General features: G+C 39.1%; 1 protein-coding gene across 4 annotated transcripts in view; it reads left to right on the top strand.

Moving 5' to 3' along the window:
* Window positions 1–23,779, top strand: part of NTRK2 (neurotrophic tyrosine kinase, receptor, type 2) — a 316,763-nt gene that overhangs the window by 77,945 nt on the left and 215,039 nt on the right. Inside the window, exon 13 of one of the 4 annotated variants that reach the window (XM_012721349.1) lies at window positions 20,115–20,222. The exons of the other annotated variants lie outside the window; for them this stretch is intronic. Within the exon in view, the coding sequence (XP_012576803.1) occupies window positions 20,115–20,146 (32 nt within the window). The 3' untranslated portion in view covers window positions 20,147–20,222. Of the gene's footprint in view, window positions 1–20,114; window positions 20,223–23,779 lie in introns of those variants that run through there. 4 annotated transcript variants of the gene reach the window in all.

Raw genomic sequence — 23,779 nt, 5'->3', positions numbered from 1 at the left:
TCCATATCACATATTATTTCTAAGGGACCAAGAACATTAAATAATAACAGTAACACATGTATGCATTTTTCTTTATCCAGAATTTCAAGCAGTTTAGAGATATACAGAGCTGAAAGTGTGAGTTCCACTTTCCTCCCTTCTCCCACTATCATTTCCACACTGAGGGAATTTAACCATCCAGAATGCGTAATAGAATATTTAACTTATTAAGTAGATAAAATGATATATTTATTTTTGGTTCCATAAAGAAATCACAACGAATATTTTGGACCCCTCCACTTCCTGCTTTCCACCTCCTGTCAACCTTTCTAGCAGCCTCAGCTCTCCAGTCAGATTACTAGGATTTTTGTTTGGTTCTGCCTGACCCATATTTTGTTGTTGTTTCTCTACATTCTACACATACAGTATTTGTCTTTCTCCTTCTGACTTATTCCACTAAGCATTACCCCCTCCAGTTCCATCCATGTTGTTCAAAATGGTAGAAGTTCACCTTTTTTATTTTAACAACTCATTGTAGATAACTACTACATCTTCCTTCAGGTAAGAGTTTACCTTGTAGATTTTTCTCTGTCAGTATCTAGATATATACTCATTTTATTTAACAGTATTTCTAAATGATATGGTATCAGATTACTTGGGTCTGAAACCTGAATCTGCATTGCAAACTGTGTGACATTAAGCATTTGTATCTTTTAGCTCAGTATTTCCATCGTGAGTGGGACACCAAGTGTACCCACCTCATAGGGAATAGAAAACACAAAGTGAGTTCATATATGTGAAACACGTGGGAAAGTTCTTGGCATTTAGTAATTACTATAAAAAATACTATTATTGCTGTCATTATTAACAAAGTCATTATTATTGATATATTGTAAATTATTTTCTTCTTTCAATGAATATTCATTTTTTTCAAGTTCTCAGAAATGTATTCAAATGAGATCTTAACATAAAGACAAATACTTGTAGATGGATTGCGAAGAGAAAAGATGGGCATATCTTAAATGCTGACAAATTACCTTGCACAAATGGCTTAACCATTTATAACCCCAACAAAGTATATAAGAATATTCTTTTCTTTATATTTTCATCTATACATTATCAGTCATATTTTTTCCAATTAGTTAAAATGATACTCTGTTTGATAATAAGGTTAAAAATCTTCCTCAGATGAAGAATGAGAAGAAATATTTTTATTTAATATATATTGCTCATATTTGGTCTAGTCTTTTTTTTGGCTCTTTTTGGGAAATAACTTCAGCTCACAAAAAAATTGTTTAAAAAATTCATATATCTTGACCCCAACTCTCCAATAGTACAAAACCGTAACATTCACACTGATGCTGTGCTAGTTATCACAGACTTTATTCAAATTTTCATGAAATATTCTTTTTCCTAATCTGATTTTTTAGTAGTGTCTTTTGGCAACAAAACAAACAAACAAAAAAAAAACAAAAAAACTTTTTAAAGGAAGTTTTCCATCTAAGTTTTGTGTCTGATGTGGGCAAGCCCTCACCTTTGTGAGGGTGTAAACTCACTATTTAATATTTCTTTCACAGGTTTGTTTTTGTTTTTAAACTTAATTCTTCAATTTTTGAAATTCTTTAAAAAATTAGAAATAATTTAGAACAACAGTGGAAATATATAGAATAAGAATGTTTGAATGAATGTTAATATATTTCCAGAGAGACCAGCAGCATTAATTTAACTTTCTGGAAGCAGAAAGTCACTAATAAAACAAAAAGAAATTTTGAAAACTTAAGAGATTAACTATCTTTTTGCAAAGTACTTAAAAAGCTTTGTTGCTTCCCTCTTATAGTGGAATATAAACCTCACAAAATCGTCTCAGAAAAATAAAGCTCACAGAAGCCTTTTCTTTGTCCTGTCCTTTCCTAGTTTTAAGTTGAGCTCAAAGTATATCTTATCACCAGTTAGTAGACAATAAAATAGGCTAATAGCCATCAATTCCACTTAAATTTCTGAGAAAAGAATCAGTTTAAAGAGCTACCGAGTAATTGCATAAATTAAAAACTGATCTAAAGAAAAAAGGAATGAACCTAAGTTAATTCTTTACTGTCGTGTGAAAATGTTATAAAAAGCTTATTTCTGTATATTTGTGGAGTGGAGAGCTGCTTTCCGAAGTCTCTTACTTCTCCGAGAGCCAACATTTGTGTTCTTTCTGGATGTGAATAGACACACTTTCAGCAGTATATGGAAAGTGGGGGCAGAACTTCTGGAATCCAGCAACACCGGAAGTAGATGTGCCTGTTCCCGGTTGGCCCTTCCCATGTAGTCACCTGGGCTTTTAAATGATGGTGGGATTTGGGTCTCTAGAGCATTTCCACACTGCTAGTTTCACTAAAAAGTAAAAGATGCCATAAGAAATTAAATTTTGTATTTAAAAGTGTTACACCCTATTTTTGCTCCTTCACAAACCCTGCGGTTAATTCACATTAACTTCCTTGTAGGTACGTGATGACCTACTTTAAATAGGATTTCCCAAGTCTGCCGTTTTTCTCTTTTCTCCCCTTCATTTCTCTTGCCCTTTCATTTCCCTGGCATTTTGTCCTTCCACATCTCTGGGTGTCCTCATTTTACATCTTTTCTCTCTCTCTGGTTTTTAAGTTTTTCAAAATTTATGAAGAGAGTTAAAAACTTGGCTTCAATTCTAACATATGCTTTGATTTTATCTTACTTTATTTTGGGCAAGAATACTGAATGACTCTGGGGATAAATTTAGCACTACATCATCAAAACTGTCACGTGCCACTTCAGAAGACAGTCTATTTGAACACCGCACACCCTTTGTGTTCATAAGTGGTTAGCTCTATGTCTTTACAGACAGGAGCCTGCTGGGCTGCAACACTAGAGGCCTAGGAGTCAGACAAGCTTGGGTTCAAATCCCAGATCTTGCTAACCTCAATGTTGGTCCCATTTGAACTCTCTAAATCTTAAGATGCTTCTTTGGTAAAATAAGGAAGCAATACTCATCTTTCAGTTATTTTAAGAATTTAATGAGTGCTTAGTTTTGGGCCCAGCTCATTGAACTAAAACCCATAAGAGGAGGTGATTTTTCAGTTTTATGTTAATTATATGTCTATCAGGAGAAGTGTGGCAAGATCCTTGCCTGAATTTATAGTGAGGTTGAATTGCAGAGAAAGGTCCCAGATGTGAAGAATAGTGTTTTAAGGCTTATTAGCTGAGTTTATAGAGAAAACTGTAGTTATTAGGTACCTCTACTTTATGGATGTACATTAGAAATATAGTTGCTGAAACATATGTAGGAATTATTTTAAAATATTAATTTTGTTGTAAACACTTCATCTGTTCAAGTTGTTTAGGGTTTATGAAAAATCATTTTTTATTTATTGATTATATTTTGTATGTAGATTTTACTACTTTGGGGAGGAGATTTTATTCAAGTGAGGGCATGGACAGGGAACTTGTGGGCAGGGTCAGGACCCCAGTAACCATCAGCTTCTTTCTAGAAACATGAGCTTATGGTGGATCCTGTTTGAATGTACATGGAAGGAAATGCAACTGCTAAAATAACTTCCACAAAACTAGTCTTTAGTTTTTGATGTTTTATATCCTGCTAGAGATCCAAGAAGGGATTCTGGATATAATAAAGTCTTCCTTTTAGGACCATCATTTATATTATTATCATCACGGACTAGATGCTTCATTTCAAGGCTAGGTAGACAAATGGCAGTGAGAGATATTTGTTTTTGTCAGCAGAACTGGAATTACTTTGGCTTCTTCTGTAATCATCTGGGAGTGGCTTTGGACTGATACAATGAGAGAGAGAGAGAGAGAATATTCAGGGAGTGAATAACACTGACCCCCAAAGCATGAAGAGAGAGACAGTGGAGTCAGTGGAGTCAGGTTTCCAAGCCCATTTTTAAAAAAGAATTGAATATGAGTTTTTGTTTTACCTTCAGCCATCTTTAAAGCTTTCTGAACATGTAATTTATATGTAATGAACTGTACATATTCTAAGTGTTCTATTTAACAAGTATTGATAGGCATATTTATCTATGAAGGCATCATCACAGTTGTTTTTCAAAAAAGGAAATTAAATTTTTTAGTAAGTTTCCTTTCATATTCATTTTTTTAAACTTCAGTTTTACTCTGATAATGACATCATGAAAACAAGAGTATGGTATACCAGGTATATTTTTCTCATGAATTTTAAAATAAGCAAAATTTGTAAAAGTCAAAGATGTCAACAATATATTCATTTTATTCCTTTTATACCCTCTCATTCTGCTATCCACAGCCCTCAGTGTAAATATGGACTTACTCTCTCGGAAGACATAATTTTACAGTTTTTAGAATTTATGTGATTGGAATGCTAATGTTTACTTTTTTCCTAGTTTCCGCATATATATATATATATATATATATATATATATATGTATATGTGTGTGTGTGTGTGTGTATACATAATTACTTTGAGTTTCATCAATACATTATATGAATAGCTTACCTTTTTTTTTTTTTTTTTTTTGGCTGAGTTATTCTTATCTTTGGATAACCAGTATCAGTTTTCCCCTTCATTCCTTAGTAGATATTTGGGTATTTCCAGTTTGTAATTATTGAAAATTAAGGTGGCCTGTAAAGTCTTAATTAAAAATTGAATACTGGGCCCTCCCTGGTGGCGCAGCGGGTTAAAGCACTGCACTAAGAAGCTTAAGCCACTTCTGCATGAGTTTGATCCCCGCCTGCCCCGGAGGAGATCCACATGGCGAGGCAGACCTCTCCTGATCCGCCCGCTGCTCCCCTCAGCAGTATACTTCATCACTCTGCCTGTTGTGCTCCCCACTCTGTCTCTGGTGAATCCTCTCACCTTCCACATCTCTGGCCTGTACCCCAGTTCTGTATGAATAAATAAATAAATCTTTAAAAAAATTGAATACTGAGCAGAATAGTATCTGTCTCATGGAGCTAAACTCTATGTGGAACTATGAAACAAAACCCAGAGAAGTATAGATTTAAATGCAAGTGATGACAAATACTGTGAAACACTGAAGCAAGGTAAGAGTGGGATAGGGACAGTTTTGTTCTTTTTAAATAATTAAGATAGGCGGGCCCTCCCTGATGCACAGCACTAAGAAGCTAAAGCCACTTTAGCATGAGTTCGATCCCCGGAGGTGACCCACATGGCGCTGCAGACCTCTCCTGACTTGTCCGCTGCTCCCCTCAGCAGTGTACTTCATCAGTCTGCCTGTTCTGCTCCCCACTCTGTCTCTGGTGAATCCTCTTACCACCCCTGCACCTCTAGCCTGTACCCCAGTTCTATATGCATAAATAAACAAATCTTTAAAAAAATAATTAAGATAGGCTCTCCCTGATAAGATAACATTTGAGTCAAGAGTCTAAGATAATAAAGGAGTGGGTACACTGGTATGTGATGGAAGAACATTCCAGGCAGAGGGAACAGCACATGCAAAAGCACAGAGGCTGAAGTGAGCTCTGCTTGCTGAAGGACAGCAGAGGCCAGTATGACTGGTATAGATTGGCAGATGGTGTGGGGACAGCAATAGGTGAGATCAGAGAGGTGCCAGAAAGGCAGCTGTTAGGAGCTAACAGCTTCTCACAGGGTGAGGGGTACTTGTGCAGAAGTCTCTGAGAAAAGGCAAGAAAATGTGTATGAAAACCTTAAATATCAGTAGCACTAATGTAATGCTATATTAAGCTAGTTTCTGAAAACAAAAACTAGTGGGGGCAGCTATCTTTGGAGGCAAGGAGGGTTTGTGGGAAATGTTCATGATACATGAGTATGGATAAAATGTCACTTCAGTTTCACAATTTTCAATGTTTCAGGAGTATGAATCCCCATCCTTACCCCTTGCCAATCTTCAGTGGTTGTGTGTACACACATGTACACATAGTCAGAACTCACCTTAAAATGGTAGCCTGCATTTTTCAAAATTGTCTGCATCCCCCCAGGTATCTGCTCACTAAATGCTGTGGTTATTAATTTTCTTTTCTTTTATTTCTTTCTTTAAGATTTATTTATTCACACAGAACTGGGTACAGGCTAGAGGTGCAGGGGCAGTGAGAGGATCCACCAGAGACAGAGTGGGGAGCAGAACAGGCAGACTGATGAAGTACACCTGCTGAGGGGAGCAGTGGGCGGGCGAGGAGAGGTCTGCTGCGCCATGTGGGTCACCTCCGGGTCGGGCGGGGATGGAACTCATGTGGAAATGGCTTTGGCTTCTTAGTGCTGTGCTTTAACCCACTGAGCCACCAGGGAGGGCCCTCATTTTCAAATGACCATGGACACGCGACCTAAAAGGATAGGACCCAAGCTTTGAGTAGTGGCTTGAGTTTTTCTATTATCCTTCTCATTTTGTCTCTAATTCTTTTTATGCAACTCAGCTCATTCCAAGGCTGGGTCATCACACTCTAGTTAATTCCATGACTAGTTTCATTGGGTAAATTCTCTTGGTTTGAGATTTCAGTAGCCACTGGGAAAAGAAAACACTATTTGAAAAAACTCAAATCATGTATTTTCAGAGTGAAAAAGACATTTTGGGAATTCTGTTTTTCCTCATTGTGATGATTAAACATTAACTAGAACCCGTGGATTTTGCAGTATGTTTCTTTCGGCTTAAAAGAAAGCACTAGAACTTAAGATCAAGTTGGAAGTTTTGGAAGCTGAGCATTTTCTGAGAGGAAAGGAGCACTTGATTTTTCTGCTTTTACCAACTAATTACTAATAGCTGTTTGCCACTTTGTCATCTAGTTTAGTTTTTTTTTTTTTTCTTGAATCACCACAGGGTGAAAGTAGGGAGTTTAATTTGTCTCTAACCACAATTCTAGTTCTTAAATGCATTAAAAAATCTTTATGCTTCACCTCCTTGTTACTATCTCTGTGTTTCAGGAAGTATTATAATGACTGACACCTTTTGGAAACATCTCTCATTTTTCTCTCTTTCCCCAAGGCACTTGTCTCTCTTCTCTGTCTCTGCATGATGGGAAGCAGAATCCTTTACAGCCTTTCCCCTTAAGATTTAAGAATTAAGTTCTTCTGAAATCTTCATTATATTCATGTGTATCTTCCTCTGTATAAAGTGCTCAGTAATGTGCATTTACTATTTTCTCACCTTCCACCTAATATGCTTATGGGTTAGCAACTTCAAGATGTTAACCGAGATCACCAGCAATAAGGCACATTTGAAAAGACATCTGCCATGTACAGACCTGCATAATGAAAATCTAAAAGAGAAAACAATGATCTCCTTTTTGGGTAATCCCATTCATTGGCAAGGATTCTTGGATAGTATTAAATTTCTTTGATGTCTCAGTTTTCCCTCTGTTCAGCATCTTATTCTACATATCAGAATGTTATCATTTCCAAAAGTTTTGAATTACAAACAATGCATGGAAAGGCTGAGGATTATAATTATCCTCAAATTCTTAGAACTCATGTATGCCAAGAGTGGGAGACACCAAGTCTGAAGAGCTTCGCCTTATCGCTTTAGCACCGACTTCAGCAAATGTTTCACCTTGAAAATGATAATTCATTGCAGATTTTTTTAAAATAATGTAACAATTTATTTTTACATCATTTTGTACACTTTTTTGTTTTCCCCAATTGTAATCCCCGTGGGCTTCCCATCACCGAATCACCCTTGTGCCATCATCATAATCCCGTGCATTTCCCTCCCCCACCTCCGTTTTTGATCCCATTCCCCACTCCACCCCCACAAAATGTCTCTGGTATATGGCTGTTCATTATTTTTATTATTTTCTCGCCTGGTTCATTATACTCCTGCTATGAGTGAAACCATCCGGTATTTTTCTTTCTCTTTCTGGCTTATCTCACTAAGCATGATCTTTTCCAATTCTATCCATGTTGCTGCAAAAGACGTGTGTTTCTGTTTTTTTGGTTGCTGAGTAATCTTCCACTGTATATATGTACCACATCTTTTTAATCCAGTCATCTACTTTTGGGCATTTGGGCTGCTTCCATGTTTTTCCAATTGTAAATAAAGCAGCAATAAACATGGGGGTGCAGGTATGTTTTTCAATCAGTGTTTTTGTGTCTTTTGGGTAGATACCTAGGAGTGGGATTGCTGGGTCATAGGGAAGCTCCATGTTTAGCAGTTTGAGGAACCTCCAAACAGTTTTCCTTAGTGGTTGTACTAGTTTGCATTCCCACCAGCAGTGCAGGAGAGTTCCTTTTTCTCCACATCCTTGCCAACATTTGTTGTTGCTAGTTGTTTGAAGATGTGCCGTTCTCATTAGGGTGAGGTGGTATCTCATTGTGGTTTTAATTTGCATCTCTCTTATTACGAGTGATGTTGGATATTTTATCATATGCTTGCTGGCCATCTATTGCAGATATTTTTTAAAGACAGTGATCATTAAGCATTTTATTTGAGGAAAACACTTGATCTTTGTTATTTTTTATTTTAACAAAGTCAGTTCCAGTTTATTGAAGCCATGGTGGATAACACCTTGCTGGGTATCACCTTTTTGGTGACAAGGTAGCAATATGCCTCTTAGGGATGTCCCTTGGAGGTCAGCAGGCTTCTGTGCAATTGACTATCAGATAACAGCGCTCCCATGGTTTTCAAATTCACAATGATAGCCGTGCTAAACACTCTTAACAGACAAGAAAGACAGAATGGTCGTTCATCACTTAGACAATTATCTAGCTTCCAATTAGTCTGCCTCTTGTGCTCCCACTTTGTCATGAGGCAGAATTCAGTCTGTCATGTTCTCAGAAAGATTAAGATGAGTTGAGCTGCCTTGGAGTTTGTGCTAGTGGAAGGGTTTTGACGTGCATTTTGCCTGTGCTGTTGCTTGATCTTATTTAACCTGTTGCCAGTCCACAGACATTCCTTAAGTCTCTTAGCACCAATCACGGGCCCTGAACTATATCTCCCTGGCAGGTGTGGGTCACTGTCTTGGGAGTGTCATCTTCAGTTTTAAAATAAGCTCAGCAGAGCAGTTCACTTTACATTTGGCAAGTCTGTCTCAGACCCCGCGGGCATTTCCCACAAGAAGCCAAGGGCAGGAGGAGGCGTTCCACAAGGAGAAGGCACAGCTCTTGGTGGTCAGGTCCCGCTCTCGGTGTCCTCTCTAGGGAAGGAGCATGTGTGGAGGGGAATTGGAGCCCTCTTGGAGGTTGAAAAGACAAGACGGTGGTGTTGACCACTTGTGGGTGGGAGCTATCATTCTGCAGGGAGAAAGGCCTGGTGCTTCGGGGAGGCACTGGCCCTGAAGGACTCTGGCCTTGTGCAGATATCGCCGTGGGGACTGCTTCCAGGGCAGATCACAGTCCACACATAAGATTACTGATTTCTTTATTTTTTTCAAATACTCTTGAAAATTTCCAATTGTTGCTTGTGAAAATCCACAGGCCCTCAACTGGTCACAGGTGTGCAAAGCTGTCAGTTGTTCAAGGAGTGGGTAATATAGGTTTCCAAAAATTGGTGTGGATCAATTTTACTCAGAAATCTCTCTTTCAGATAGCTGATGCCATCTGGATCTAGTAGCTTGAATTTATTCACAGAGGCTTCTGCGCAAAATAAATCTCAGGCCTATTCCTTTTATTCAGGCCAGCAGGCTAGTGTGGCCAATCTCAGCATCACAAAGTCCCAGATACTTATCCTTTTGAGACGCGGAGGTGAAACTCAGGTTCTGGTGGGAAGTGAGGGATTTCTTCTTGGTGTTCACAGTGAGACCAGAGAAGGAAGTCTTGGTGCTCATGTTGGCCCTGAAGCCTTTCATCATAGGGCCATTCGGCCTGAACATGCACTTACTGGCATCAATGTTTGGACGTGGGGTGCCATTTAGGACCCACAACAACTGGACACTGTTGGACTTTTCATAAGGCCCTGGGTGGAGGTGCTGGCTCATCGGGAGAGCCCCTGCCAGCCATAGGGAGCTTTGCGCTGACTCAGGTTGTTCTAGAGCCCCTGAGCAAAGAGACTACTCCTCACCCTCCACAACAGCAGTGTAGGGAGAGATTGAACAGGCACTAAAGGTGGAGGTACAACTGAATGCTGAGATAAAATGGGTCTCTGCAAGGACTCCTTCTTGTCCATGCATTGGGTCCAAACAATCCTTGAGATGGTGTGGTTTCCTGGCTCCAAGCCAAGACTCTGGCTATTGCTTGACTGTTTAGGGTACCAGGCAAGAAGACCCCACAGCAGATTGCACTGGAGCCCCACACAGCCCTTGCCAGCAGGCGCCCATCCACTGGCTTCCCAGGAGGCGCAGAGAGGCCTGGGCGGGCCCAGCCAGTCTCCTTGAACAGCTGCCAGCACTCTGTCATTCTGAAGTTGCAATCCTGCCCCCTCCTGAACCCTCCTCTGGTCCATCCTTATTTCCTGAGCCCTGTGGCATCCTGACAGTTCCTCCCTGAAGCAGTAAACAGCAGCCCCTATGCCCTGGTGGCAGCCATTGTGGTGACCCTGTTTGTCTGTCTGCCTGCCTATAATTTCTTTCTAATGATAATTTCTATTTAGATGCAAAAACTTGAGGTACCCATTTATCATCTGTGTATTCTTTCTATTAGGGTCTTAGGGATTTTTTTCATAATTTTTGTTTAAATGTATTTGGCTTGTACAGATTTTGGGCATACTTGCCTGTTCCAGGTCCAGTCTTCCAGATGTGCTGACATAATGCCTTATAAATTACCGAATTATAAACATTATTGAAAAATTTTAAAAAGTAAGTGTATGGAACTGTTTATGAGCCAAACAAATGTAGCGCATGTGTTATTTAAAAAGTGTTTTAATAGTTTGTGTTTTGTAGCCGTTTAGAATAATATATTAGCTAATACTCAGGTGACCTTGTGACTCAGTCTACCTCTCTGTCCATGACTATCTCCATAGAGCACCTGTTACCTGAAGTCTTAAAGTTAGCATATTTCTCCTAAGCAAAGAACAGAGGTATACGCAATATAATTTTAAATTATGATCATTTATTTGATCTTGAATATCTGTGCTATAGATCTATGTTAGCCAGATGCATAGATTACATAATTCAAATTAAATAACATTCCAGAATCTCAGAGCAATAGGAATGATTAATTGAATATGCTTATGGGAAGGAGCCAAGGAGTTGCCGATGCTGCCAGTTTTTCTCTTGGAATTTGCTGGCCATTGCCCTTCGTTTTTTTCCTTCCTCTGTGCAGGGCCCCCACCCTCTATTAATAAGAGACAGAAATTTCTACAGCAGAAAGTCATGAGTGTAATAGGCTGAAGAATGCATTTTTTGTTACCTGACAGTGAATCTTCACAATTGAGTTTTATGATTCTAGCCAATCCTAGTAAATGCAGTTCTTTGAAAATTGCTAAAGAAAATTGAATATAGTATTTATATAGTTACGTGCAGGTCATGCAGTGGTGCCCCAGGGCTGACAACTGGAAGGCAGGGTCAACACAGGTGTTTTTCCACGAAATTATTTTAATTAATATTGTAGATGTGCTTTCTCTACCCAGGAGCCCTCAAAGTTAAAGGTAACTGGTCTGGTGTGCTTATCCCGGCTTCTGCATGCATTGACTTCTAAGGGCTAGCATCTGGAGCCTTCTTCAGAGAGCTATCTTTGAGTAAGCAGAGCTCCACCTATACCCCTACCACATGTGTGTATGTGCACACACATGTGCACACACATCTGGAAGTGACTTGGAATTAAGTGTCCACCATCCTCTTCCCTCAACCCCTCCTTTGCCTGTGACTGACTTTGAGGGAGCAGAAAAGCCTCCAGGCTGAGCAGATTCCTAGGATAAATGACAAGCTCTCTATGGGATGCCTGGTGTCATTTACATTCCTTCCTGAAGGGTCAGGAAGAGTCTGAGACTTGACCTGAAATGGAAGCCTTGCTTGGCTTCCTCTCATTCCTGCGTCTTCCCCTCCTGGAAGTCCTTTGAGAAATCTCTTGCCATGAACACTATTTGGGCCTACTTCTGAGCAACTGACCTAAGATAACTAATGTTTTCTGTAGGAGCTACAGTAAATTAAATATTACTTGATTTTTTTTTATTAATTTTTTTTTTTATGTGTACATGAACTGGGGTGTAGGCCAGAGGTGCAGCAGGGGATGAGAGGATTCACCAGAGACAGAGTGGGGAGCAGAACAGGCAGATCTATTGAAATACACTGGTAAGTGCAGCAGTAGGCATACAGGCAGGAGAGGTCTGCTGAGCCATGTGGGTCTCTCCCTGCCTGGGGATAGAACAAGTGTTGCAGTGGCTGGTGGTAGCTTGATAGTGCCAAGACTTAACCCCTTGTGCCAACAGAGAGGCACAATATGTTTAAAACTTTATTTCTGTTTTGCTGACTTGAGTCACAGATGTGCAAGTAGATGATCTTAAATTTTAATACAAAAACTAAATGTGGTACAGATTATAGTTACCAATTTATGAGGGTCCGCTGGTGCCAAATCCTTGACAGAGTCTCTTATTTTCATGATACTTCTACATTTTAAAGATGAAGTCCAGAGATATTTACGAATATACCCAAATCTCAGAGCTTGCAGTTAGCAGAACAGTGATTCATATCCAGATTTTTTCAGTTTTAATGCTTTAGTTCTTTCAACAACTGTTTTGTTGATGCTTTCACCTTCTTGGGGTGTTGAAATGTACGCTTCTTGGTGTTATCAAAGAGGTATTCTAACATCAAAGTTCATGACTTTAATAAAAGTGGAGACTCTTTATTAAGTGATAACAAGATGCGTATCCAAACACCAAACTTAATTTCCTAGGATGAAAGTGATTGAAAATTATTTCTAATAGGCTCTGAGTCAAGTCCTATCAATTAGTTCTATAGAGAGAGCTTCTTAGCTGGTTTATGACAGAATCTAAGTGTTGACAAAAGCCTAAGATTACAGAGAAGGGAAAAAGCAGGACAGGGTTTGGGGGTGTGCACCGTATCAAATAGTGGGACAGAGAAATAATAAAACAGAATCATATACTTGGAGAGATTTGAGGCTAATAGGAGGATTAATAGGTAATTTTTTTAATCTGATGGACTAATAGGCACGGATGTCCCTCCGGCTCTGCCACTGGTAGTCACGCTCAGACCCGTCACTGTGTTGTGCTGGGATGCTGTTTAGAAAATGACATTCTCAGATCCTAAGTGGGCCACAGCATCTTGGAAGCCCTGCTGCATCTCACAGGGGTTATCAATTTGTTCCACAGAGAGATCCTTAAAGAAAAAAATGGAAGGATAATGGCAAAAATGACATGGTCATCTAAGTGGACTTGCAGCCAGCATCTGTGTTGGGTCCTCTTTGAATTATTCATTGCTAACACCAACCGTACACATATGAAAATTTCAGCAAGAATACGTGAAAGCCATACTAGAGACCTTTAAAGTTTCTTTAAAGGAGTCTTAGCACTTAACGACTAATCATAGCGCTTCTCTCTCACTGGAGTGTTCTTCCTCCATCCCTTTGTCTGGCTATTTCTTCCTTATCTTTTAAAGATAAGGCTGAGGCATGTCCTCTTCCAGGAATCCCTATCTAAAATCCTCAGGATGGACAAAGTTTCTTTTTACTTGATTTCTATGATTGTGAGGAACCATCCAGAAAAAAGCTCATTAGGCCTTCATATTGAAAAAATGCTTATTAGTCCACCATCTTGAAAGAATTACCTCTTAATTCTCCTATTAACCTCAAGTCTCTCCAAGTATATGATTCTGTTTTATTTCTCTGTCCCACTATTTGATATTGTGTGAAGCAGAGCTAACCCTCAATAAATGCTTTTGGAACTGAACTGAACTATAAGGATAAGGGAGGATTCATGTTTTTGTTTTTGGTGTAAACAATATATTCTTATAAATTGTTTCAAAATTGTTCAAGTGACTTAGGTAGAAGGACAGCTGAACAACTAGAAGGAAAGTCAGGTGTTTGAGGTTAAAAAAAAAAAACAAACACCTGGAACAAATAAGAATTTGGGTTCTTCTGATAGGCTGGAGTAAGTTTGGTAAGCCATTGACAGCCAAAGACCCCTTGGGAATGTATCTAGGAGGTGAGAATTGTGCTGGAAGAGACTTGGGATGAGAACAACCTTCTGAAATGGTGAAGAATGAAATGAAACATGCATTTCCTCTAGTGCAGAGAGGGTAGTGGAGCGTGTGGACTCAACTTTTATTCTAAGCTCAGCTTTGTTCTTTCTCTATGGCTCTTCTTTCCTTCCTTTCTTCCTTCTTTCCTTCCTCCCCCCTTCCCTCCCTCTCTTTTCCTCCCTTCCAACCTTTCATTTTTAATGTGTAAAATGTGCACACCAGCCCCAGCTTCAGAGAGGCTGTTAACATCAAGACAAATAAAACACTGCCTTGCAGATCCTAGGTGCTCCTTATAGGTCCATAACTTTTACTTCAGAACTTTCCTGGTAGTCTCAGTCATTAGTTGTAAAGTCATTAGCTGAGAGTGATGGGGAATAGAAAGTTTGGAAGACTGGGCATGCAGCCATTTATCTTTTCTTCTGATGCTATTCAATGAACTAGGCCTGGGGAATCACTGTATTTCCATCATTGCTAGTCTGCAAGCTTTTCATAGCATAGAGAAGGACTGATATGGTGCTAGATAATCTAAATGGTCCCACACATTGGGGACTGACATGTTACATCTAGAGAAATCAGGGACTACCCCAGGCAGCTCAGAGAAGCATGGGTAGGAGTTGATGATGGAAGAGGCAGAGAGGAAGTCCCTGGGAGGCCTAGAGGTTCATGTTGGGAAAGCGTGGCAGTTGCTGATGTGGAAGATACATAGAAGAGAACAGCTCAAGAAGCGATGATGTGAGATGAGTAAAGGCCAGAATGTAGAAGCTGCCCTGCCATACTGTGGAGTTTGGAATTGGTCCTAAGGACACAGCAAAGCCACAGAATGTAGGAACTGGTAAGGGAGAAGTCATTGAGAAGTAGGCTTGGAACATTTAAATGTGAAGACTAATTATATTTATGTTGATGTCTCGGGTTCTGCCAAACATTTTCTTCCTTAGTTTGCTATTAAAGTTGGAAGTGATTAATAAAGCTGTTTGTTTGAATTGCAATAACATTGCTAATTTTTAAAAATTCTGGTTTCATGGTCTTTGTATTGTTTTAATGGACTATAAATCCTTGAGTGGTCATGCTTTTTAAATAACTAATGTGGAATCCCTAATTCCTTCGATGGATACTTACTAAGAGCTTGCTCAGGGCCAGCCGGTTTAGACCCTGAGGACAAATAGGCAATAGGCTAATTAATAATAAATGAGGTGCAGGAAGAACATAGCATGGGTGGGGTTGTTGAGGGAGTCCTGTCTTAAGGAAAAATTTGAAATGTTTTTCCATTGCTGACTTAAATTTTCTTGGCATTTAGTAGATCATTCTCTCTCTCAGCTCCTATCCGAAGTTTGTTTTGCAGCTTTCTTTTGCTGGGGTGTCTTCAGAAGGATTATGATATCATGTTTCCAATCAGTGAATAGATTTGAGAATAATAATGTCCATTTTCCCCCCTCAGCTCCAAAAAGAATACTAACTTCATGTTTCTCAGACTTCCCACTCTGTTAAGTCCTGTGCTAAATACTTCCATATTCTCTTAATTCCTCAACACTGCTCTTTGGGAGAGGCCTTGGTATCTTTATTTTCCATGAGGACACCGAGACTCAAGCAGGCGAAGGGTAAAGGCTGCCTTCTCCAGGGAGCTCAGGCTGGGCCCAGTCAAACTGGGGATGTTTCCCTCTCTCAACGCCTCACTCCTGCCTTGTTTATTCTCAGGAAAGAACTCTGAACTCTTATTCCAAGATTTCTGAAATGTGTGTCACTACAGGAATCTTTTGTTAGAAGTAAGTCACTAACCTCATGAGAAACTGGTGTGCGCGTTATTGAAATACACCTAGTTTAGCTACCTCCCTATTGTCTTTTTTGCTAGAAAGACAATAGAGAAGGAAGAAGAAAAAAGAAAGGAGGCAAAGGATGCAGGAAAAGGAATAGTCAAAGTACAACTAATTATTTCCCCCAAGTTTCTAAAAAATATTTTCTGGCTTCGATTTATTTCTGGGCCCTCCCTCTCCTGTGCTTTTCCCATTGGCACATGAGCTTTATCCCTAGCAAGTAAGATGAGACAGAGAGATTGATTTCTTTGGACTCATGACAGTTTTAAGAAAAGGGTTCATGAGGTCAAGAGGCTGCTTTGCAGGTGATGGAGTCGTAGATCCAAGATGTGAGTGTTAAGAAGTGGCCTGGACCTTGGCGGCTGCTCCTGCCTCTCACTTCCCAGCAAAGTGGACCCCTCCCGCTGCTCTGCACCCCTGGCCCGCCCCGCAGAAGTGTGTGCCACCTGCAGGCCCCTATTGAAACCCTGCATCTTGTGCTTCTCATACTCAGTCTGAACTTCACGTCTTATTTTCTGCTCTGCTTAGCCCAACAGCGTTCACTGCACCAGAAATATCATTACCAGTAACAAACTATCAGATTGCAATTATTCTCTTTAATCTGTCTTGCTATAGGCTACAAATTGTGCATAGTCTAGGAAAGTCTTCCTTTGCATGTGTCCTTTATTCCTGGTTCTTAATAGAATATGCTTATAATTTAGAGTGAAAGATGATTCACAATAAATTTTGGTATTTTCCACATGAACATCCAAGCACTCAGGCTGTCTGTTTTTTCAGCCTTACTAAATCAGTCCTCTGATTTACATGGACTTCTTCCGTTGTTGTAGATATTTTTGTTTAAAAAGTAAGTGTTTCTACAAATAACAGAAATATTGTGTGTATAAAATTTATATTTAGTTAATGTTGAACTTTTTCTACCAAAGTGTGGTCTTTGGTCAGCATCGTCAGCATCATTTGGGGATATATTAAAAATGCAAATTTTTAGACCTTTAACCAGGCCAATTAAATCCAACTATGTGTCTTCATGAGACTCCTCGGTGATTGACATGACCCTCAAAATCTGAGAAGTTCTGCTTTAGAGCATACCACTGGTCTTAAAGTCAGCCATTTTTTGGTTCTGACTCAGTTTCCCTTGTCTCCTTTAACAGTGAAACAGCTCTGCAGTCTCATCCTAGTTATTTCGTGTGGGCTTTCTTACACAGTATTGCTCATGAGAGCAAAAAAGCATCTCCTAGGAACATAGCTAGTCCTTACCACGTAGAGAGGTGGATAAATATATAGGTGGATAAAAGAGTCAAACTGTAGACATACATAAGTTTTCAAAAGTTTTATAGGTAACAGATGTTAGGAATTGTGAAGGGTCTGAGCTGTGCTCTATTTGTGAGCTCACAAGTCAACCTGCTGTGGTTTCTAGATGGTAGCAGAAGACATTCCTGAATCAGAGATAAAGGACTTTTATTTTTCATTCCATGGGAGGAAGCCTCACTAACATTTGTGACACTTCTCTCTACCTTAAGTCCCTGGGGAGGTGTCACGGTTGGGTCCAGATGGAGACTTGTCTGTGTATACCCTGGCCTGTGTTGTAAGAGAGGAACCCTGAATTTAGAGAATCTAAATATTGTAAAGTGGAAAGTAAAAGTGCTTTTCCTTTGCTCTTCAGATATCTTTACCTTTCTTTGTAGGCTTTTTGTTATATAGACTTCCTTAGAACAGGCATCCAGAACAGAAGGCAACCAGGCCTGTCTTTATAAGAAATACAGAACTACAAGAGACACATGGAGTATCACCTCCCCACAGTAGATATTAGATTACTTTAATTACTAGGTTTTATGGCTAATAAATATTTTTTTGGAAGCTGTGGAAAACACATTTCCCAATCCCTAGGTTGTACTAGTTTTGTTTCTATCAGAAGGACTCTAGGAGGTAAATTATTTCCAGCCTGGGCATTCAGCTAATTTCTACATCAAAGGCGAAGTTATATTAAGAAAGCAAGTTTGTGCATAATAAATAGTAGAGTCACTTGGGGCTCTTTGTGGTGTCTGGTGAACCATTCATATACTCAGCCTGTTCTTGAGAGGTATGAAATATTTCAGAGAGTTCTGAAAGGACTCTGAGAGATAATTAAAACAGTGGAAAATCGTACTGGGAAAAGTAGCAGAGGTAAACTGAGGCCAGTGGTAACTTTGTCATATAGTAGTTTTAGTGTCTATAAATGGGTGGTCTTGCAAGGTAGTTGATTTCTTTCTGCTCCCAGTGTCTATGTAGAGGTTAAACCTTCCAGAAAATTCTAAAATAAATTTCTCCTTTGATTCCCAAAGTTTTTCTCCATTTTCAAATAATGGAAGAATTTGGAGAAAAGAAAGCTGAGCAATTTTACAAAGCATTTAGCAGTGGATAAAATTTAGCAGGTCATATCACTGAGTGGGGTTGAGGACCTAGATTGTAATGTTTGCTAATTTCCATTGTGTAAATATTCCTGCCATGGCTGACATTAAGCTATCAATATAAAGTCAGCCAATTAAAAAAAAATTCCTAAACGCTTAACAAACCAGAATGAATCAACTTTAGTAATCTGTTGCAAAACAGTCCTAGTTAGCAATTTTTTGAGAGTGAAGGTAGTGTGAATATGCAGGTTTGCTTGTAGAAGCTTCTTTCTCAAGGTCTTTTAATATAATAATGTATACTCTGCTTACACCACTGACTCATGGATAGACTTATCTTAAAGCAGAATGATCACCTAAATGACTTTTTGAAGTTTTTTCAACAGTATGATGATTTCATTTTTTTTAAAGGTCTTTTTTTTTTTTTTACATTGTGGGTTTAACCAACCTGGCTATTTGCTTCCTTTGAGTAAACCAACCACCAGCTCAGCATATTTCATCAATGGGAAGGCTTGTAGGTACAGTCTGATTGTCACTGATATTTTTAGAAGAGTGGGAGGCTACCCAAGCACCAACCAGTGATGATCCCTTATAATTGGTTGATCTGTAGACTCCAAATACATCACCAGTTCAGGAACGAGGCAGCTGCATCTGGGGTGGGACAGGAGATTTGTGTGATTCTTCTTTGCACCAATGAGACTTGTCTCCTCAGGGGACTTATCCTCGGATTCTTGGGCTCATTTTGGAGCGTTCTGTCAAGTCCCTCTCTAGAATGCTTTAGTGTTGTGTTGACAGAAACACTTTCCCAGAGAATGAAGTGTGAGCCCAGACCCTGGAATTCTGACAAAGCTCACAGTGAGCAAGTTGCCCTCCTGTGTCAACCAATGACTCTTGCTGGTGAACTTGGCTTCAAGGGCACCTAGGTGATGCTTCCATCTTCTAGCCTCTGTGCCTGTCCTGTGGTATCTAGTATGCCACTGCCCCTTTGAGCCCCTCAGTGTAAGTGGAAGAAGCAAACTTGCAGGACTCTACCCACCCTAGCGGGTGAAACCTTTCTTTGGTATCCTGCTCTTCTCCCCCTAGCATTTACCAGAAAACGGAACCTTGACTCTAATGTAGATCTGAGTGCCTCCTTCCTTCTCCTTTGGGGAATATTGATTGAGGCTTCAATTATTTATTTATCAGATTTATAAAATGCTCATCTTGCTGAGGCCTCTAGGCACTGGACAAGAGTAAAAATATTAACAAGTGATAATAATAAAGCAATTCACCAAACATAGATTCACATTCTGAAAGCTCTACTTCAACTCCACTGCAAGCATAGTGACATTGATTCATAGATTATACTTTGACTTTATTTATTTTTTTACTTATATAGTATACTCACTTCCAAAGGGGTTTATTCTCCCAGATGAAACAAATGCTTGAACAAGCAAATCATGGGACACATAGATTTGCTGGTTAGGCTAAGGCTCAGTTGAAGACTACTCCTTTGTTGGGGTTTAGAGGTTAGTTTCAACAACTCCTCACTCCCATATTTTATTTTTTGCTGAAGGCAAAAATAAAAGTGCGAATTTAAAGATTAAAAAAATGGCTTTGTGTTGTTTGTCCCAAATCTTTGTCTAGATACACTGAGACAAATTAGCTTCAAAGTTTTCTTGCCCTGTAAGAGAAGATTCTCTGAGAAGGGAGTGATTTTGGGGGGCCATGTGCCTCCTGCACTTTCCTCATGCCCCAAAGTTTTCTTGCCCTGTAAGAGAAGATTCTCTGAGAAGGGAGTGATTTTGGGGGGCCATCTGCCTCCTGCACTTTCCTCATGCCCCTGATGAGTGAACAACACAGCTAGGTTGGGTTGTGTAAAGGCTCAAGTAAGTGCCTTTGATTTTACTCTTGCCAGAAATTCCCGGGAACACAAAAATGAGGATTTAGACAGTAAAGTGCAGGCTTGAAGAGCTATGAACTATTGAATCTAATTCTAATGAAGCACTGGACTATCTCTCTGGAGAAGCCCCCTTATTTATTTCTATCTACTGTTGAAAGAAGCAAAGACTCCAGGAACCAAGGAGAAACCAGAACATTCTAACTGTGAGCAACAGGAACAACCTATACCAGTCTGGTCAGAAGAGCATCACAGCAGCTGGCCTTTGAGAACAGAAAATGAGTCATTATAGATGGGACTCTTAATTTTTTTGTCCATTAGGGGAACACTAATGCTTGTTTTTATAAATAAAGTTTTATTGGAACATGGCCCCACCTATTCATTGATGGATTGTGTATGGCTGCTTTATGCTTCAACTATTTTGAAGCATAGTTGAGTAGTTCCGCTAGAGAACTGAATAACTTCAAAAGCCTAAAATATTATTGACTTCCTGTCCATGTCTAGAAAATGTTTGCTGACCCTTGCCTTCGAAGAACAAACAAAATAGCTAATGAAATATGCTCACCATTCAGTCCCCCCATGTATTTTATGACAAATTACTTGGTGGGCTTCCGTTAGGCAAGTGCACCAGCAGTAAAATGAAAAGAGAAGGAAGTTCTAGCTCAGGTTACCACCAAAACTCTAGTCTGTGCTGCAGTTTTACCTTACGAGCTTCTGTTTCCCAAAATGAAAACAACGAACAACTTTAAACCAGAGACATGTTAAGGTGTGGAAAGGGGAACAGGATCAAAACTGGGATATGGAGAGGACACGGGACTATGGTGATGGCACATGGGTGAACTGGTGATGGGAAGCTCACGAGGATTACAACTGAGATGAAAAAATACACAAAATGAAGAATGATGTAATAAACAAACAAACAAACAAATAAAAAGTTATAGCTGTAAAAAAAATTGTGGTTCCATGTGTCCCACGTTATATGCAAAATGAAACAGAAATAGTTATGTGCAAAGCTGCCACCATGGCTGGAAGTGATGTTCATTCTACTGGTCAGCAGTCCTAGCTGATCTTTGACTCCTAGTTAAGGGTTAGAGCATCAGATGGTTACAGAGGGAAATAGAAAATATTATATTTGGATTTTTTTCTTCCATTTTCTTGTAAGGAAAAAAGTGAGACATTTTCTGGTTTGGATGGGCTAGTGGTAATTTCAGGGATATGGTGAAATTCATGTCACGTGTTCTTGGCAGGTAAACAAAACCAAGAATAGTTCTGATATGGATTCAGCAGTTCTGTCTTTGAGTCCCCTTTGGCCAGTATTTATTATAGCTTCACATGGTTTCATTTATCTTTTATTAAAGGGTATTAGGATTCACAGAGCAAAAAGGTAAATGTGCATTCTTGGTATTTTCCATTGCATACTCTTCCTTTCTTCTTAGCTTTTCTGAAGAAGGCAGCTGCATAACCCAGCCAGAGAAGGTGATCCTATCTTTGAGGGGCAGGCTTTGAAAATGAACAATCCTTGCTTTGCGTGTGTATGTTTTAAAAACTTTTAGGATGGAGAAGAATCATATGAGAGCATCAAAATTGTCTAAAATTAATTATAGCCATTTAATCCCTGTTTTATAGCTGAGTACTCCACACATAGGTCTTGCTGACACTTTTGAATAGTTCATAACTTTCTCTAGTATATCTTACATGTTCATTTCATATATACAAAGCAAAAATTGCACATTAATTACTTTCCTTTTTGGCTTCTCAGTGCAAGAGTGAATTTCCAGATTGAAATACAAAATTCTCAATATAACTACTCTCTTTTAAACCTTGAAGTTGGTCTTAGTTGAAAAATACTTATTTTCAGGTCAGACAAATGTCCCTTCTCAACCCCCATGGAAATCGTAGCAGATGTTTGCCCTGATGTAGAGAACCCATATAAGAGGGGTGCAAGTAAAGTCAATATAATCATGGATTAATGTAGTTGTATAGTTGGCATAGTTTAGAGATTTTTTTTTAAGCATTTGCTTCATTTAAGTGTAGCAAACAGAACATAACATCAAGTTGCAAATGTCTTTTGTATACAGACTGAGAACAAATGCTTCAGTAAGGAACTAACCATTTATAGTAATTTTTTTAAAGTCTTTCACTTTGACTAGGGAATCTTTAACTGGTAAAGTCACTTATAACATTTTGTAATGATCTTTTAATGGAGGATTTTTAGATAATACCTAAGAAGGTGTTTTAAAGCTAAATAGTTATTTTTTAGAGAGAATTGCTTAAAGGATTTTAAAATAGAGTAGAAAAAATGTTGGTAGGGACAAGGAGCAGGGATTAGGATTTAAGTTTTTCTCAAATGACAACTTGATGCCATTGTCTCATTAATTTCCAGAGAATTTAAGTTAATTCAACAGGCAGGGAATGCTCCATGACAGAGATATAGGCTCCCTAGGACCCACACTTTGAGTAAAAGCTACATTTTGGAAATTCATATACTGAACATACTTGAAATCTACCCCACCAAAGTCCTTACCAATGCATTTATGAAAGTACATAAAAGGGAAAGCAAGAGTTAATTATGAAGTTGTGGTCCCTCTCCAGGGGACTGAATTATGAAGAAAGGAGAGGTGTATATTCTGTTGAGTGTTCCTCTGCCCTAAAATATCTATTTTTTTGTTGTGAATGCAGGACTAACAGAAAAGCTATACCTGGTCTACTTTTTCATTTTCTCCCCTTGGATGGAGACATTGGATATAAAAAGTCATCAAGGACCATCTTGTGTTGAAAGATGATGTTCTGCATACTTAATGGTCTGAATCACTCTCTCCCTTTTCAGATATGGCTCATGTCCATTAAACTGTGGATATGGGTGATGAATACCATTGCACTTGTCATATCACCAAGTGCCACATTTTCTAAGGCCGTGACATGTCTTTGCCTCAGCATCTGCAGGGGATTGCACTTTGGAGTAGAATTGCCCAAACTGATTCCTCTGCTTACCTGCAAGAATGTCTAGATATGTTAACAATTGGATGAGAATTGACTTTCTTAGAAATTATTTTGTTCTTAAACCATTGCCTTTGATCAAGCTATAGGCTTAATCTTAAGTCATGCACTGACTTAGGTTCTGAAGTGAGAGAGAAGATGGGGCTTGGCTTCCGGCTGAAGCTTGCTGAGTTTCTAGTATACCTTCAAGAATTTTTTTCTGCAGATAAGTCCATGGCTGTCATCCCTCTGAACACTCCTTCATTGCCTCCCATCTCCAATGAGAGAGGCCACAAAAGTGGAATGTGCATTCTTGATGACATTTTTTTCCCTCACATGTTTATTTAGGACTGTTGAGCTATCTATGATGGGGTGTTTTGCATATGCAGAGATCAATGTTCTCTTCTCAGCAATGGTATTTTGTTGAAATGATTTTGGCCTTAGATAATGTTCCCCATCTTGATCACTCACCTCACTTCCTGTGGCTCTCAGTAGTTCTCAGCTATTTCTCTGAATTTATCTCCAGAGGTGGAATTTTACTGTTATCCTTTCCTACTTATATTTATTTACAAACATGAATCTATATGCTTCAGTGAGAAAGTATAGAGTCAGTGAACATTTTAAATGTAGTTTGAAAGATAGTTTGAAAGAAGGGATATATAAGCTGCTAAAGGAGCTCTGAAGAGGAAAATCCCATCAAGCTTAGA

The sequence above is a fragment of the Condylura cristata genome, unplaced genomic scaffold, assembly GCF_000260355.1.
Source record: "Condylura cristata isolate star-nosed mole 26May11 unplaced genomic scaffold, ConCri1.0 scaffold00006, whole genome shotgun sequence".
NCBI lineage: Eukaryota > Metazoa > Chordata > Mammalia > Eulipotyphla > Talpidae > Condylura > Condylura cristata.
This window is presented reverse-complemented; position numbering and strand designations above follow the sequence as displayed.